This window comes from Hyperolius riggenbachi, chromosome 8, assembly GCF_040937935.1.
Source record: "Hyperolius riggenbachi isolate aHypRig1 chromosome 8, aHypRig1.pri, whole genome shotgun sequence".
Taxonomy (NCBI): domain Eukaryota; kingdom Metazoa; phylum Chordata; class Amphibia; order Anura; family Hyperoliidae; genus Hyperolius; species Hyperolius riggenbachi.
In genome coordinates this window covers 29,998,120-30,011,475 of record NC_090653.1, presented here as the reverse complement: position 1 = coordinate 30,011,475, position 13,356 = coordinate 29,998,120, and the positions used below count along the sequence as shown (strand labels likewise).

At 45.0% G+C, this 13,356-nt stretch overlaps 1 protein-coding gene across 1 annotated transcript; it reads left to right on the top strand.

The window, feature by feature from the left end:
- The first annotated feature begins 11,396 nt into the window (after positions 1–11,396).
- On the top strand, positions 11,397–12,509 carry LOC137528065 (carbohydrate sulfotransferase 4-like). The gene has a single exon (XM_068249317.1). The coding sequence runs from the start codon at positions 11,397–11,399 to the stop codon at positions 12,507–12,509; it is 1,113 nt and encodes a 370-aa protein (XP_068105418.1).
- Positions 12,510–13,356: the final 847 nt, after the last annotated feature.

Below are 13,356 nucleotides of genomic sequence, written 5' to 3'. Positions count from 1 at the left end.
TAAGAAAAGGGGATACACGGCAGTGACTGCAGGCCAGATAACTAGAGATTAACGGGTTGGGGTCCCTGTGGTGCATCTTATTCTGAAAGCAATCAGTGTGTGACGGCTGTGTCAAATATCTTATTGATATCTGCCTTAAATGATTATCAACTACTTAAAAGGGCAAGCCTAAAAAATCGTCATAATCAAGATTAGCCAGTAGTGGGTGCGTAGCTCACTATAAACAGAATATTTATAGGCAGGGTTGCTCGGGTAGTACTTTTTAATACCCGCCCGGATCTGGATCCAGGTACCCAGATACCCGGATCCGATTCGGGTACCCGGATCCGACCTTGCGGGTATCTGAGTGAATTCGGATATCCGACCAAATTACCTGCGGGTACCCGACCAATTCGGGTACCCGGATAGAAAAACGGGAGTGCCCTTTAAATAGCTTTAAAATAAGTTTTTAGGGTAAATGATGCATGTAGCATGATGTTTTTTTTTAATGGGAAACACTAATTTATTATTTTGTTAACATAAATTGAAAAAAAAACAAAAGGGCCTGTAAATTATTAACATCAGGATAGGTTCCAGGCAGCGGTCGACGGTCGTGCAGCCCACATTGTGTCCAAAGTCCTACCGCACAACTGGGACATGACAGTTTTCAGCCCAGACACCTCCCAAAAATGACACCGCAATTGTGTTTTGGGTTGAATATAGGTGGTGGTATCAGCAGCAGTGGCCTGTGGAACCGGGGCGGTGGGAGCCAGCGCCAGCTTGCTTCAGCCTCTTGAACTCCTCATGCTCATCCCTCCTCAAAACCCAGAACATCCTCCTCAAACTTCTTGCGGCTAACAGCCCTGAGTTCAATCGCGGCGCCTGGAGCGAAAAGCTCACTGACTGAGGGTAGGCTGCCCACTGGGGTCGACACTGACACGGCAGACCTTCTGAGGGTGGCCGTAATGTTGCTCCCTGTCCTCTTGTCCTTGCTGCCCCTCCCCCAGCTGCCGGTGCCAGCAGACATAGTACAACTTATATGTGATGATGTCACCAGATGATGTGGGGTACTTTTACTTTAATAAAATCGGGGTTGGACTTTACATCAAATCAGCACGGAGTGACAGACCGCAGAGTAGAGGACAGACAGTGCACACTATCTGTCTAATGGTGGGTACACACGGTGCGTTCCCGCACTCGACTTCCCGCTCGATTCCCGTCGACTCGATTATTTCCGACATGTCTGATTTGTGTTTCGATGGATTGTTAGGTCAATTTGGCATACTTTACATGCGAATCGACCTAACGATCCATCGAAACGCAAATCGGACATGTCGAAAATAATCAAGTCGACGGGAATCGAGAGGGAAATCGAGTGCGGGAACGCACCGTGTGTACCCGCCAGGCCGTCACCATAACAACTAACTGCAGTACTAACTACAATACAATAACACAGTAATCCTCCTATTCCTTATACTGTCCTGCTGGCCTGCATAGCACACACAGGCACAGACATGACCTGACTGAGTGAATGAAATCAAACAATTACAAGCTAGCTAGCTAAAAAAAAGCAATAGAACAATAGTGTAGTGAAGGTGTTTAGCACTCAAAGCTTTAGGTTTATCACTGTACTAGCTGATTGCCCGGTGTTGCCCGGGTATGTATTTGGCTCCGCCTACTTTTTCTAACCCTAACACACAATTACTCACTGACCAAGTTTGTGAGCTGTGCGGTCTTTGGTATCAGTAATCTGCATTGAAATGAAACAAATCTGATTGGCTGTGTGTGGCTCCACCCCCTTTTCTGAATTTGAACCCCAGTCACCCAATAACCAACTGTACCAGGTTTGAGGCCTGTGCCATTAACAGTTCAAGAATGGTAGCAATTAAATATTCCCCTTGAAAAGCAACAGGTGAAATTTGATTCACTTTTGTAGGCTCCACCCACTTTTCTGAATATTAATCCCAGTCACCCAGTGACCAACTGTGCACAGTTTAAAAACTCTGCCATTAACCATGTAAGAATGGCTGCAGTATACATTTTCCCAGTGAAATTTGTATTTGTCTCCACCCACTGATGACCCGGCATTGCCCGGGTATGTATTTGACTGGTGTTGGCTCCGCCCACTTTCTAACCCTAACACACAAACACTGAATGACCAAGTTTGTGAGCTTTGGGGTCCTTGGCATTAATAATTTGTATATTCCCATAGAAATTAAACAAATAAGATAGGCTGTTTGTGGCTCCGCCCCCCTCCAGCATCTGAACCCCAGTCACCCAATGACCAACTGTAGCAGGTTTGAGGCATCTGCTATTAACAGTGTAATGGCAGCAATTTAAATATTCCACTTGAAAATCAACAGGTGAATTTTGATTGGCTATTATAGGCTCCACCCACTTTCCTGAATATTAATCTCAGTCACTCAGTGACCATCTGGTCAAGTTTGGGAACCCTGAAATAAACAGTGTAAGAAGGGCTGCAGTTTACACTTTCCCAGTGAAATTTGTTTTTGGCTCCGTCCAGTTTTTGTAACCTGGACACAAAGTCACTACTCAATGCCCAAGTTTGTGAGTTTTGGGGTCCTTGGCATCAATAATTTGTATTTTCCCATGAAATTAAACAAATCTGATTCACTGTTTGTGGCTCTGTCCCCTTTTCTGAATTTGAACCTCAGTGACCCAATGACCAACTGTACCAGGTTTGAGGCTTGTGCCATTAACAGTGCAAGGATGGCAGCAATTTTAATATTCTCCTTGAAAAGTGACATGTGATTTTTGATTGGAATTTTTAGGCTCCACCCACTTTTCTGAATATTAATCGCAGTCACCCAGTAACCAGCTATGCTAAGTTTGAGAACCCTGCCATTAACAGTGAAGAAGGGCTGCAGTTTACAATTTCCCAGAAAAATCTGTTTTTAACTCCTTCCACTTTTTGTAACCTTGACACAGTCACTACTCAATGACCAAGTTTGTGAGCTTTTGGGTTCCTGGCATCAAAATTGTGCAAATGGAAGCAGTTTAACCAGCAAAGAAATCTGGCTGTTTTTGGCTCCGCCCCTGTCCTGAATTTGAACCCCAAACACTTAAAGAGGAACTCCAGTGAAAATAATGTAATACAAAAGTGCTTCATTTTTACCATAATTATGTATACATGATTTAGGCAGTGTTTGCTCATTGTAAAATCTTTCCTCTCCCAGATTCACATTCTGACATGTATTACATGGTGACATTTTTACTGTGGGCAGGTTATGTAGCTGTTTCTAGCTGTTCTGGCCTTGCAGATAGCTCTAAACAGCCATTTCCTGTCTGTGAACATTGTTACATTGTGGCAGTTTGCCCAGAGTACCGTACGGTACCAGAGCCTCTTGTGGGAGGGGTTTCAGCAAAAAATCAGTCATGCAGCGCCCCCTGATGGTCTGTTTGTGAAAATCATTATATTTCTCATGTAAAAGGGGGTATCAGCTACTGATTGGGATAAAGTTAAATTCTTGGTCGGAGTTTCTCTTTAAAGTGAACCTAAAGCCGATAAAAAAAAATGAGATTAACTCACCTGGGGCCTCCCTCAGCCCCCTGCAGCCGATCGATGCCCTCGCAGCTCCGCTCCGATGTCCCAGGACCCGCCGGTGAGCACTTCTGGTTTCGCCGTCACCGGCCGACAGGCATGGGAATGCGAGTGATTGTTCGCGTTCCCAGCCTGTATATCGCCCCCTATGCTGCTATTGCGGCCAGGAGGCTACCGACTGTAGCAGGTTTGAGGCCTCTGATATTAACAGTGTGAGAATGGCTGCAGTTTCAATATTCCCCTTGAAAATCAATAGGTGAATTTTGATTGGCTCTTGTAGGCTCCACCTACTTTTCCAAATATTAATCCTAGTCACCCAGTGGCCAACTGTGTGAAGTTTGAGAACCCTGCCATTAACAGTGTAAGAAAAGCTGCAGTTTACATTTCCCCATGTAAAAAGTTAGTTGTTTTTGGCTCCGCTAACTATTTCTAATCTTGACATACAGTCACTTAATGACCAAGTTTATGAGCTTTGGGGTCTTTGGCTTCAATAAGTTGCATTTTACCATTGAAATGAAACAAATCTGATTGGCTGTTTTTGGCCCACTCTCTTCAGAATTTAAACCCCAGTCTCCCAGTGACTGACTGTAGCAGATGTTAGGCCTCTGCCATTAAGATTGCATGAATGGCAGCAATGTAAATATTCCCCTTGAAAATCAAAAGGTGAATTTTGATTGGCTGCTTTAGGCTCCACCCACTTTTCTGAATATTAGTCCTAGTCACCCAGTGACCAACTGTGTCACGTTTGAGAACCCTGCCAATAACAGAATGGCTGAAATCAATCTAACAAATCTGATTGGCTGTTTGTGGATCCACCCCTTTAGTGAATTTGGACCCCAGTCACCCAATGACTGACTGTATCAGGTTTGAGGCCTCTGCCACTAACAGTTTAAGAATAGTAGCAATGTGAATATTCCCCTTGAAAATAAATAGGTACATTTTGATTGGCTGTTGTAGGCTCCACCCACATTTCTGAATATTCATCCCAGTCACCCAAGGGCCAATTGTGTAAAGTTTGGGAACCCTGCAATATAAAAAATGAAGTTGTTGGCACCGCCCACTTTATCTAACCTTGACATACAGTCACTCAATTATCAAGTTTATCAGCTTTGGGGTCCTTGGTATCAATACTTTGTATATTCCCATTGAAAAATAAGCAAATCTGGCTGTTTGTGGCTCCGCCCCCTTCCTTAATTTGGACCCTAGTCACCCAGGTTTGAGGCATCTGCTTTTAACAGTATAAGAGAATGGTAGCAGATGAAATATTCCCTTTGAAAATCAAAAGGTGAATTTTTATTGGCTGTTGTAGGCTCCACCCACCTTCCAAAATCTTAATCTGTCACCCAATGACCAACTGTGCAAAGTTTGAGAACCCGGCCATTAACGGTGTAAGAATGGCTGCAGTTCATATTTTCCCAGTAAAAGCTGTTTTGGCTCCGCCCACTTTTTGTAACCTCAATGACCAAGTTTGTGAGCTGTCAGGTTCCTGGCATCAGAAATGTGTGAATGGAAGCAGTTTATCCACCAAGGAAATCTGATTGGCTGTATGTGGCCCCGCCCCTTTCGTGAATTTGGACCCCAGTCACCCAATGACCAACTGTAGCAAGTTTGAAGCCTCTGCCATTAAAAGTGTAAGAATAGCAGCAGTTTAAATATTCCCCTTGAAAATCAATAGGTGAATTTTGATTGGGTGTTGTAGGCTCCACCCATTTTCTTGAATCTTAATCACATTCACCCAGTGACTAAGTGGGGCAAGTTTGAGAACCCTGCGATTAACAGTCTAAGAATGGCTGCAGTTTTGAAAAAGCGTTTTGAGTGCCTTAGACAGCAGCGGATTACCCCTGTGGTCCTTCTCCTGGGTTCTACTTGTTATATTTTGTTGTATTGTTCTATCTATGCCTTTATTCGATGCACATGCACTGGTACTAATTTATGCTCTGCACCTACTTTATGTAACTGTATTTCTGTATATCTACTGTATACACTGTATGTTAATTGTACTTTCCGCTACTGTTCCACCACCGACCCTGTTGTGTCAAAATCAATTTCGGGTACAACTCGCATTGTACTTGGCGAAATAAACAGGATTCTGAGTTTACATTTTCCCATTTAAAATGAACGGCTGAAATTTGATTGGCTGTTTTATGCTCCGCCCACTTTTCCTGGATTTGTAATCTCGGTCAATGAGTGACTAACTGTGCCATGTGTGGGAACTCTGGCTTGATTACTGTGAGAATGGCAGCCTTTTACATTTTTTCCATTGACTTGAATGGGTGGAATCTGATTTGCTGTTTGTAGCTCCGCCCAGGTGTGCACACACACACGCAAACACGCACGCACGCACGCACGCACGCACGCACGCACACACACACACACACACACACACACACACACAATTTTATATATATAGATACAGCACTTGCTAAGCCAACAGCACTGGAGCAAGTCTGTCAGTGAGCAGCCAGCCAGCCACACAAGCAAGGACGATCTGTCTCATCATGACAGCCCTCCTTACTATACAAGGGGGCTGGCCAGGGTTCCTTTCTGTGATTGGGTGGCAGGGCTTAGGCTGGGAGTCCTCTGATTGGCTCAATGAGGTCAGGTGGGGCTGGCCAGGGTTTCCCTCTGTGATTGGTTGCTAGGGCTTCTGCTGGGAGCCCTCTGATTGGCTCAATGACATCATCTCCTTACTTTCACTACCCGGATCCGGATATCCACGGGTACCCGGGTTATGCGGCCAGATATCCGCAGATAGCTATCCGGATCTGGGCCCAGGTATCCGGATCCAACCCGTATAGCAGAAAAATGGTCGGATACCCTGGTTTACCCGGGTACCTGGATCCGGATGAGCATCCTTGTTTATAGGTTAACAGGTTTACCTCTGGAAAAAATACGCAACACTCATCTGTTGAATATTACAAAATTATATTGATATAAAAAAAAAATAGATAAAGCATATATACAGGAATATACATCTCTTCAGTTGTGGTCCATCATCCAATATATATTTTCAAAGTTCCATTAGTGAAACAAGTCCATATCAATATAGCAACTTTTCTGCTGTAGATTTTATCCTCCATCGATAATTGTTACCTCGAGATTGTATGGTGTATGGTGCACAAAAATATAGCTTTATCCAGGGGGCGTAACTAGGAGTAACCAGGCCCCCCTGCAGAGATTCTGACGCACCCCCCCCCCCCCCCCCTGGGGCCTGCTCAAGGCCGATTTGGGGGGCTGGAGGGGACGAAGCATGAGGGGAAAGCCATGACCACACTCGGCGTGGAGGAGGGACGTTCCCCCCCCCCCCTCCCTCACCTCGGGCTCTCCCCTCTGCGCTCCCCTCCAGCTTAAATTAGTGTCTGGGCAGCAGCGGGCAGATACATACCTTTCTTGCGTTCCACCGCGGATACTCCTCGCTCTAGTGTCTGACGCTACTTCCTGTTTATACAGGAAGTGACGTCAGACGCTAGAAAGAGGAACATTCCCGGTGGAACGCAAGGAAGGTATGTATCTGCACGCCGCTGCCCAGACACCAATTTAAGCTGGAGGGGAGCGCAGATGGAAGAGCCCAAAGTGAGGGAGGGGGGGACCTTCCCCCCTCCCCGCCGAGTGTGGCCATGGCTTTCCCCTCATGCTGCGTCCCCTCCAGCCCCCCAAAATGGCCCTGAGCGGGGACTGCAGGCCCTATTGTTACGCCCATGGCTTTATCCTTAAAAAATGGTATATAGAGTTCCATTCTTGTATAAAGAACTTTAAGTGGATATATCTTAATCAATCAAAGCTAGGTAGTTGTCCCTAAGCTTGCAATTGCATTTAAATAGCAATGCTTACTAGGTGGAAGGGATGGAGCGGCGTACTTTGGTGTCTCAGCCTTGGGTGCTGGAGGACCTTGTCCCAGCTCTGGCTGCACCCCAACATGTGTGAGAGGCGGCTCGCTGCTTGCCCGAAGTGCCCCTGCTTCACTCCCTACTTCTGTAGAAGAGTAAAGAATTATTAGCAGCAGTAGACAAATAGGGGCACATCTGGCTATCTAAAGGGGGCACATTTGGCTATTTAAAGGGGGCACATCTGGCTATCTGAACAGGGGAAGGGAGCATATTTGGCTAAATGGGGGAAGGGGGCACATCTGGCTAAACAGCCTTTGAACATTTGACTCCACCCATGACCACAACCATATTCTGACATGTGGCCATGCCCATTTTTTTCCGGGGGGGGGGGGGGGGGCGGTATGGTGGGTGCCAAAACTGCCTCTGGGTGAGACAGTTTGCAAAGAGAGTTTTTCTGAATGTAAGTGGTTCTGGATGTGTGCCTGGCTTTCAAGAGCATAAAGAGATGATTTGCCTATTTGGGGGTGATGCATCATGGGAATCCACAGTTGCTCACTTAAAGGGAGTCAGAAGCCAACACCCCCCCCCCCACCACCACCACCACCACCACACACACACACACACACACAAAAACAGATACTTACCTAAGGAGGGGGAAGGCTCTGGGTGCTACAGAGCCTTCCCGTTCCTCTACTCATCCAGCAGTTCCTGTACTGGCTCCCCCCGTTAGCAGTCTCCGACCCAGAAGTCTTCGGGAGCACTTGGGCTCCACACTGCGCACACAGGATTGCCCGATCTCGCGCAGTACAGCACTCGGGCTCCTGAAGACTGCTTAAGCCTCCCGCGGCGCTAGATTTAAAAGGAAAAGCCTGCAGGGGAACGAGGGGATGAGGAGAGGTATGGAAAGGCTCTGAAGGACCCCAGAGCCTTCCCTCTTCTTAGGTAAGTATCTGTTTTTTGGGTGGTTTCAGATCCTCTTTAAAGCTGAACTATCGTAAATACCTTTTGTTTTAAGAAGGCAAAATTACATATTCAGCAATGATTTTTAGTAAGAGGGCTTTACAGTCTCGATTTATTTAGTACATCACTGCGATTTAAGGCAGCGCTGTACTGGGGACAGCTGTGACACTCGGCTGTCCCCCTGGGTGACTCAGCGAGTGATCGTCTCTCATAGGCTGATGTCTATGAGAGCTGATCGCTGGGATTGGCTGATGGGAGGAGGGTAGTAAATAAAATATAAAAAAGGCAAATTTTATTTTTAAAAAAGGAAATAAATTTACAAATAAATAAACAAACATGGCAGCACCAATCAGAGCCCACCAACAGAAATCTTGGTTGGTGGGCAGAAATGGGTGGGGGGGATCACTTGTGTACTGAGTTGTGTGGCCCTGAAGCAAGGCCTTAAAATTGCAGTGGCCTAATTTGTAAAAAAAAATAGCCTGGTCACTAGGGGGTAAAGTCTGTGGTCCTGAAATGTTTAAAGAGGAACTTCAGCCTAAACAAACATACCATCATTAAGTTACATTAGTTATGTTAATTAAAATAGATAGGTAATATAATCTCTTATCCACCCTATTTTAAAGGAACAGGCAAATGTTTGTGATTTCATAGGGGCAGCCATCTTTTTGGTTGAAAGGAGGTGACAGGGAGGATGAGACACAGCTCCAACTGTCCTGTTGTGAGAAAACGCGGAAAAGCCACCGCAAGTACTCAGAGTAAGGCGGCCGATTCCGCGTTCAACACGGCAGCTTGTGCGCAGGGCGGCGGATTCCGCGTCCGACGCGGTGGTTTGCACGCATAGGGCTACCTCTGTCAGTACTGCTGAATGCGGAGAAAACGCCGCACGCTCGGCCAGCGGTGCAGCGGATTCCGCATCCAAAACAGCAGAGGCATTACAACACATGTCTGGTGTGGCTGGGACTGATAGTCCACTTTAGAAGGACGCGTGCGCGCGCAGAGAGGCAGAGCATTTATGACAGCCAGAGGGGTGTCAGCTGACCAGGCCGGTCAGCTGACAATTCTTTCAGTTCTCATTGGTCCAGCACTTAGGGGAGGCGCAGGAGAGCGCTGGTGTATATATACTGGGTGCTGGTCATTCCTCTGGTGTCTGGCGTTGCGATCACTACGTGGTAGCACTCAGACCCTGTCAGTATCTGTGTTACATTAGACCAGTTTCCTAGGTGTTGATGATCAAGGAGCTCACACCTTAGTCTAGGAATTCTGTATCATTTGTGTTATTATCTAGACCAGTTTCCAAGGTGTTGATGACCAAGGAACTCACACCTTAGTCTAGGAATTTCTGTTATCATTTGTGTTATTATCTAGACCAGTTTCCAAGGTGTTGATGACCAAGGAACTCACACCTTAGTCTAGGAATTTCTGTTATCATTTGTGTTATTATCTAGACCAGTTTCCAAGGTGTTGATGACCAAGGAACTCACACCTTAGTCTAGGAATTGTTGATTATTTGTTATGACCTTCTGCTTTCCTGACCATTCCTCTGATCTCTGATTTTGTACCTTTGTCATTCTGATACTCTGTTGCTGAACTCGGCTAGTCTCAAGATTCTGTATCTGTCTCCTGTTCTGTACTTTATCTGTCCGTGTGTTAACGACCTGGCCTGCCCGACCTCGAGAACTATCTCTCCTGTTGAGAGATAGTTCACAGATCTGTCAGTGACACTCCCTCATTGGTGTCACTCACGTTCTGTCCTTCCCACTCTCGGCCTGACTCCTCCCTGCGGAGAGTTCAGACCAACGGAAGGAACTTGCTGCAGAGCAATACTCCTTATTGCTCTAGCACCTGATTTCCAGGTGCGGTCCTCAAAGTATTACTGTTGCACCAAAACACTCTCATCACTCAGGTGTCCAGAGGTTAGAGATATATCTGATTATCGGTGATACTGCAGATCATTAATAATTGGGTATATATCTGCATTCTCGGTGATACTGCAGATCACCGGTAATCAGATCCTCTCTGTGTTACACCGATCGTTACACATGTGTCCTGATAACCCCTCCCAGCTGTGTGCACTTGGCTTCAAATCCCATCATGCTTTGCACAGCATCAGGGGAAAATGTCCGGGCAGATTTCTTCTGTGCAGCTAAAAATGAGGCTTGTATAAGAGAAACAAAGTTCTGATGCTGTGAAACTGTTAAAGAAACGCCAAGCCTGTTTAGTGCTGCTGAGTAGATTTTTAGTCTGGAGGTTCACTTTAACTACTTGAGGACCACAGTGGTAAACCCTCCTAAAAGACCAGGCACATTTTTACTAAAATGGCCACTGCAGCTTTAAGGCCAAGCTGCAGGGCCACACAACACAGCACACGAGTTATTCACCTCCCCCATTTCCCCCCCACCAACAGAGCTCTCTGTTGGTGGGGTCTGATCGCCCCCCCCCCCCCTGTGTTTATTTTTTTTATCAATATTTATGTTTTTTTATAATATATATTCCCTGCTCCCTCCCCCCACCAGCCAATCAGCGTGATTAGCTGTCATAGGCTTCAGCCTATGACAGCCGATCCCTCCCCAGCATATGGAGGGGACAGCTGTGTCAAACGGCTGTCCTCAGTACAGCGCTGCTGCCGATCACAGCGCTGTACATGTTAATTAGCCGGCAATTAGCGGCAATAGCCGCTCGGAGACTGAAGGCGGGGTGGAGCTCCGACCCCCGAGCAGGAGATGCGCGCGCAGCCTTCGCGCGATCTCCTACAATATGCAGCCCCAGGACTTAACACCGATCGACGTTAGGCGGTCCTGGGGCTGCCGCCGTGGCCACGCCCGTCGGTGTTGCGCGGTCCCAGAGGGGTTAAGTAAGCAAAGGTTGTCTGTTACCCTCCTCTCAGCTGGTACATAAATTGTTGTCCTGAGTGCTGGAATAATCTATGTGCAGGGTTTGGCTGTGAGAGATGTGCAACAGGGAATGGGTTTATGACAGTGGTATATAACTGATTATTTCTCATGTATTAACTTACCTTTATTCTCATATCTTTGTTCTTGTTTTTTGTCTCCCCAAGAGTCAACGTAACAATGCCGATCCACAAAATCTTCTTCTTCCTTCTCTTTTTTGCCATCATATTCATTCTGTACCAGGCCCTCAACATCATCTACCTTACCTATACCTACCCTTCTAATGAATCTCAGAAATCTCCTGTCCACGTTCTCATTATATCTTCCTGGCGTTCTGGGTCTTCCTTTCTTGGCCAAATCTTCAACCATCACGAGGATGTCTTCTATCTCTTTGAACCAGGACATTCAGTCTGGATGAAGTTTCGGAAACAGAGTGTTGAGCTACTCAACTACTTGGTCAGGGACCTCTTTCACTCCCTATTCACTTGTGATGTGTCTCCACTTCGACAATACCTTTCCAAGGGTGGGAAGAGTATCTCTGAGATGGGTTTCTTTGCAGAAAGTCGTGCTTTGTGCTCTCCACCATCTTGTTCATTTTATGTTCCATCTGAAGGATTTGATCGTCTCAAGTGCTACAGCCGTTGTAGAAATGTCTCTCTGGATAAAATGGCCGAGGCATGTACTAAATACAGTCATGTGGTGATGAAAACAGTTAGAATCCTAGATTTATCTGTGCTCCTTCCACTTTTTCGAGACCCTAATCTTGATCTACGGATTGTCCACCTTGTGAGAGATCCCCGAGCTGTTGCATCATCAAGAAAATATTTTAGCTTAAGTATCGAGGATCGAATTGTACTTCAGAACAACAATGAAAAAAGCAAGAATGACAAGGTCATGTCAAAGATCTGTAGATCACAAGTAGCCATAAACAAATTTGCCAAAACAGCAAAACATTTCATGCATGGGCGATATATGTTATTACGTCATGAGGACCTAGCTCTACATCCCGTTAAGAACCTCAAAGAGATTTATGAGTTTGCCAACCTAAGGATGTTGGAGGATATGGAGAGCTGGATCTATAATGTCACCCATAAAGAGGTCCTAACAAAAAGAGGTTTCATGACTTTTTCGAAAAACTCCTCATCAGTTGTCCAAAAGTGGAGATGGAAAATGGATTTCAAAAAGGTGAAGGGGGTTGAACAGGTTTGCAAAGAAGCTATGGATTTGTTTGGCTATTTGCCCGTAAATTCAGAACTGGACATGAAAAATGTTAGTGTAGAACTTGTCATTTAGCTGGGAATGCAAATGTGGTGCACTTCGAAACAAAGAACAGTAAGTTGAACTTGTCTAACAAAAAAGGTACTAAACAATGTTTACAAAGAAGGCCTAGTGTATTACAAAAGTTCAATCACCATCATTCGTGTGGCACACTACCTGCAAAGAAGAACATCACGGGCCATATGCAAACTGGTAGCAGGAAAAAAGGACGCAGGACAAGGGTGGACGAAAAGGGCGCCGCCATAGATTTTAATGCAATTATTGTTCATGCGGTGAAAAAAACAGAAAGAAGAGCACCGTGAAAAAATTCATTACAAACACTAAAACATTATAGTTTTTGTATAAAATATCGTTACCCATCATTATAACCTAAACATTTTTGAATATATTTAAGACTAATATGCAATTAAACAAAATATATCGTAACATCAATAACGATAACTAAATTCAATGATAGTTTATAACACCTATCAACTAAAAATTTTTTGAATTATCAATAATACAATCATGACAATAGTTATCTAATTAATGTGTAACCAATACGTTTGCAAACCAATATATTCATTAATAAAAAGCTTAAATATTTATTGTTAATAAAATCATCACTTTGAAATGCGATTTGAATAACAACTATATTTACAGTACAGTGCTTTCTAAACAAATTTCTGTCATGGATTTTTTGCAATGTCATATAGAAACGATACAATGCATTTCCGTTTTCATAATGACGTGATATTTAACACTTACAATTTATCACAACATGTGTTAACCATAATTAACTTACACATGTATCGACTTAAATGCGGTCAATGTTAATAAATAGAGATGCCCCGAACAGTTTGCTGGCAAACGGGAACTGGTG